At 36.4% G+C, this 2,963-nt stretch overlaps 1 protein-coding gene across 1 annotated transcript; it reads left to right on the top strand.

Annotated features, from left to right (window-relative positions):
* Positions 1-242: 242 nt before the first annotated feature.
* On the top strand, positions 243-923 carry LOC131618691 (uncharacterized mitochondrial protein AtMg00810-like). Its single transcript, XM_058889860.1, has one exon. It carries the CDS (start codon positions 243-245, stop codon positions 921-923), a length of 681 nt encoding a protein of 226 aa, XP_058745843.1.
* The last annotated feature ends 2,040 nt before the right edge of the window (positions 924-2,963 follow it).

Genomic DNA, 2,963 nt, shown 5'->3' with positions numbered 1-2,963 from the left:
ATGGATGTAAAAAGTGCCTTTCTAAATGGATATCTGAATGAAGAAGTATATGTGGAACAACCTAAAGGGTTTGCTGATCCAAATCTGCCTGATCATGTCTACAAACTAAGAAAAGCTCTCTATGGGTTAAAACAAGCTCCCAGAGCTTGGTATGAAAGGTTAACTGAACTTTGACCACTAATGGATATAAAAAGGGAGGAATAGACAAAACACTCTTTGTAAAGAATACAAATGGAAGAATCATGATTGCACAGATATATGTGGATGACATAGTGTTTGGGGGAATGTCTGATACAATAGTAAAACACTTTGTCAGTCAAATACAGACTGAATTTGAAATGAGCATGGTTGGAGAATTGACTTACTTCCTTGGACTTCAAATCAAGCAAATGGAAGACTTCACCTTCTTGACTCAAAGCAAATATGCCAAGAACATAGTGAACAAGTTTGGAATGGATAATGCAAGTCACAAAAGAACTCCTGCACCAACACATCAAAATCTATCCAAAGATGAAGGGGGCATAAGTGTTGACCAGAGTTTGTATAGGAGCATGATTGGAAGCTTGATATATCTAACAGCCAGCAGACCAGATATTGCATTTGCAGTTGGAGTATGTGCCAGATATCAAGCAGGGACAAAGGTAAGTCACTTAAATCAAGTCAAGAGAATCCTCAAATATGTAAATGGAACTTCGGACTATGGCATATTGTACACTATCGGGAGTGACCCTGTTTTGACTGGATATTGTGATGCTGACTGGGTTGGATGTTTCTTCCTAAGTAACAATCTTATATCATGGTTTAGTAAGAAACAAAATTGTGTCTCATTATCAACTGCTGAAGCAGAGTACATAGCAGCTGGTAGTAGCTGTTCTCAATTGGTCTGGATGAAACAAATGCTGACTGCATACAATGTTCCATAGAATGTCATGACTTTATATTGTGACAATCTCAGTGCTATCGACATCTCCAAAAATCCAATTCAGCATAGCCGAGCGAAACATATTGATATCCGACATCACTTTATTAGAGAACTCGTCGAAGACAAGGTAATTTGCTTAGAGCATGTGAACACTGAACTTCAGCCAGCTGACATTTTCACAAAAGCTCTTGATGTTACACAGTTTAAAAACTTCCGAAGCAAGTTAGGACTCTGCATCCTTGAGGAACCATAGAGTTAACAAAAAAAAAATTTGGTGAGAAAACAGTAGTGTACTTTGGCAACTTTTGTGGCCAAACAGGGGGAGAAGTAGTAATGTCACCCCAGAACAACAAGAATGGTGGTTGTGTGATCAACAAATTTGAATTACTTATTATTTTTGTGTTGATCTGTTTGCGCTTGTGCTGCTCTTGTGGTTTGATATGTTTGAGCACTGTGTGCATACTGGTGGTGTGTGCTTTGTATTAGCTTGCTTTGATTGTGTTTTGGTTACTTTGTTTCTGCTGCAAGTGTTTCTCTGATATGGTGTGACAGGTTGTTTTAGCCAAAAATTTGCCAAAGGGGGATATTGAAGATGTTTTCATGTTGGCTGCATTTGTGGTAAAACATACCTGAGTATTTAATGTCTTGACTACTGTCATGACATGTTTGATATTGTGTTATGCAGGCTGCATATGTGTTAAGCTAATACAGGTTCTGTAGGGAATGTCATGACCGATGTCATGACATCCTTGTGTGACAGCAGGAGCTGTTATAATTTATTAATTGTATTTCCTGATTTCTCTCAATTAACAGTTTAGGAAACCTTTTATTGTGTGCTGAATATTTCTTCTAGAAGATTTTGCTGATAGCACATTCTGTAACAACCAGATGGCGTGTAAATTAGGTTAACTTGGTTAACCCTAATTTGTTTCTAAAAATCCCAAGGCCCAAGAGCTGCATATAAAAAGTCTGCAATCCTAATTTGGAACGCAGAGAGATCATATTGTTTATTGTGAAGAACCGTAGTTCTATAGCTGTCTCTTGTACTCCAAGCAATTGTCTTTGATGATTGCGTTGGAATAGGTTGTTTATGTTAATTGTCACTCTAAGATTTTAAGCACGAGTGTGTGTCTCTTGATTGAAACTTTTAAGCAGATTAATGTGTGTTTTTGAAGTATGTCTTCTCTCTGATTTTATGTAATGTTTATTTGTAATCACTGCTGTGATTAAGGGGGAGTGAGTGGAGATACTCAGGTCTAGGAATAGGTTGGAATTGCATTGGGTAGGTTTTAGGTGAGGAGTTGTAAACGGGGGAGTTTAACTCCGAATTAATTCTTCATATATTGGACTCCCTCCCTGGCTTGGTAGCCCCCAGAGTAGGTTGTTGAATCGAACTGGGTAAACAATTCTGTGTGTTCTTTATTGTTTTCATGCTGTTCTGTTTTAATTATCTGTGATGTGTAATTGTGGATGTCATAACATCCAGCAAGACATCGAGCGTGAGTTGCTAGAATTTTCATAAATAATAAGTATTTTTGTGATTTTAAAATATATTCTCAAAATAGATAAGATAAATAAGGAGTGTACAAAATTTCAAGTCAACATGAGTTAATTTGCTATTTCAAATAATTATGAAAAGTTATGAAATAAAAGAAAAGAAATTAGTGATAAAAAAATAAAGGGTTTGGTCTTGGAAAGTCTTAAACCCACACCCTCTTGGTTATAGTTCAAAACCTTAGCCACTGGACCAGACACTATTGACAATCATAAGGCCTATTCAATTAAGAAAATAGTGAAACAAGTCATAAATGGTTAAAAATGAAAAGAAGACTCAAAAATAGAAAAAAAGGGGATTCGAACCCACGACTTTGAGGGGGAAAGCCTTAAAACGTACACTTCAGCCGCTGGGGCAAACAAAGTAATCATTTTTTATAACGCAAACCAAAAAATATATATTAAAACAAGTTCATGAATTTGGAAGATGAACTTCATCTTCAACCTCATAACAACCATTTTCAGAAAATTGGATCATCATCAATAC

The sequence above is a fragment of the Vicia villosa genome, linkage group LG7 (assembly GCF_029867415.1).
Source record: "Vicia villosa cultivar HV-30 ecotype Madison, WI linkage group LG7, Vvil1.0, whole genome shotgun sequence".
NCBI classification, from domain to species: Eukaryota; Viridiplantae; Streptophyta; class Magnoliopsida; order Fabales; family Fabaceae; genus Vicia; species Vicia villosa.
This window is presented reverse-complemented; position numbering and strand designations above follow the sequence as displayed.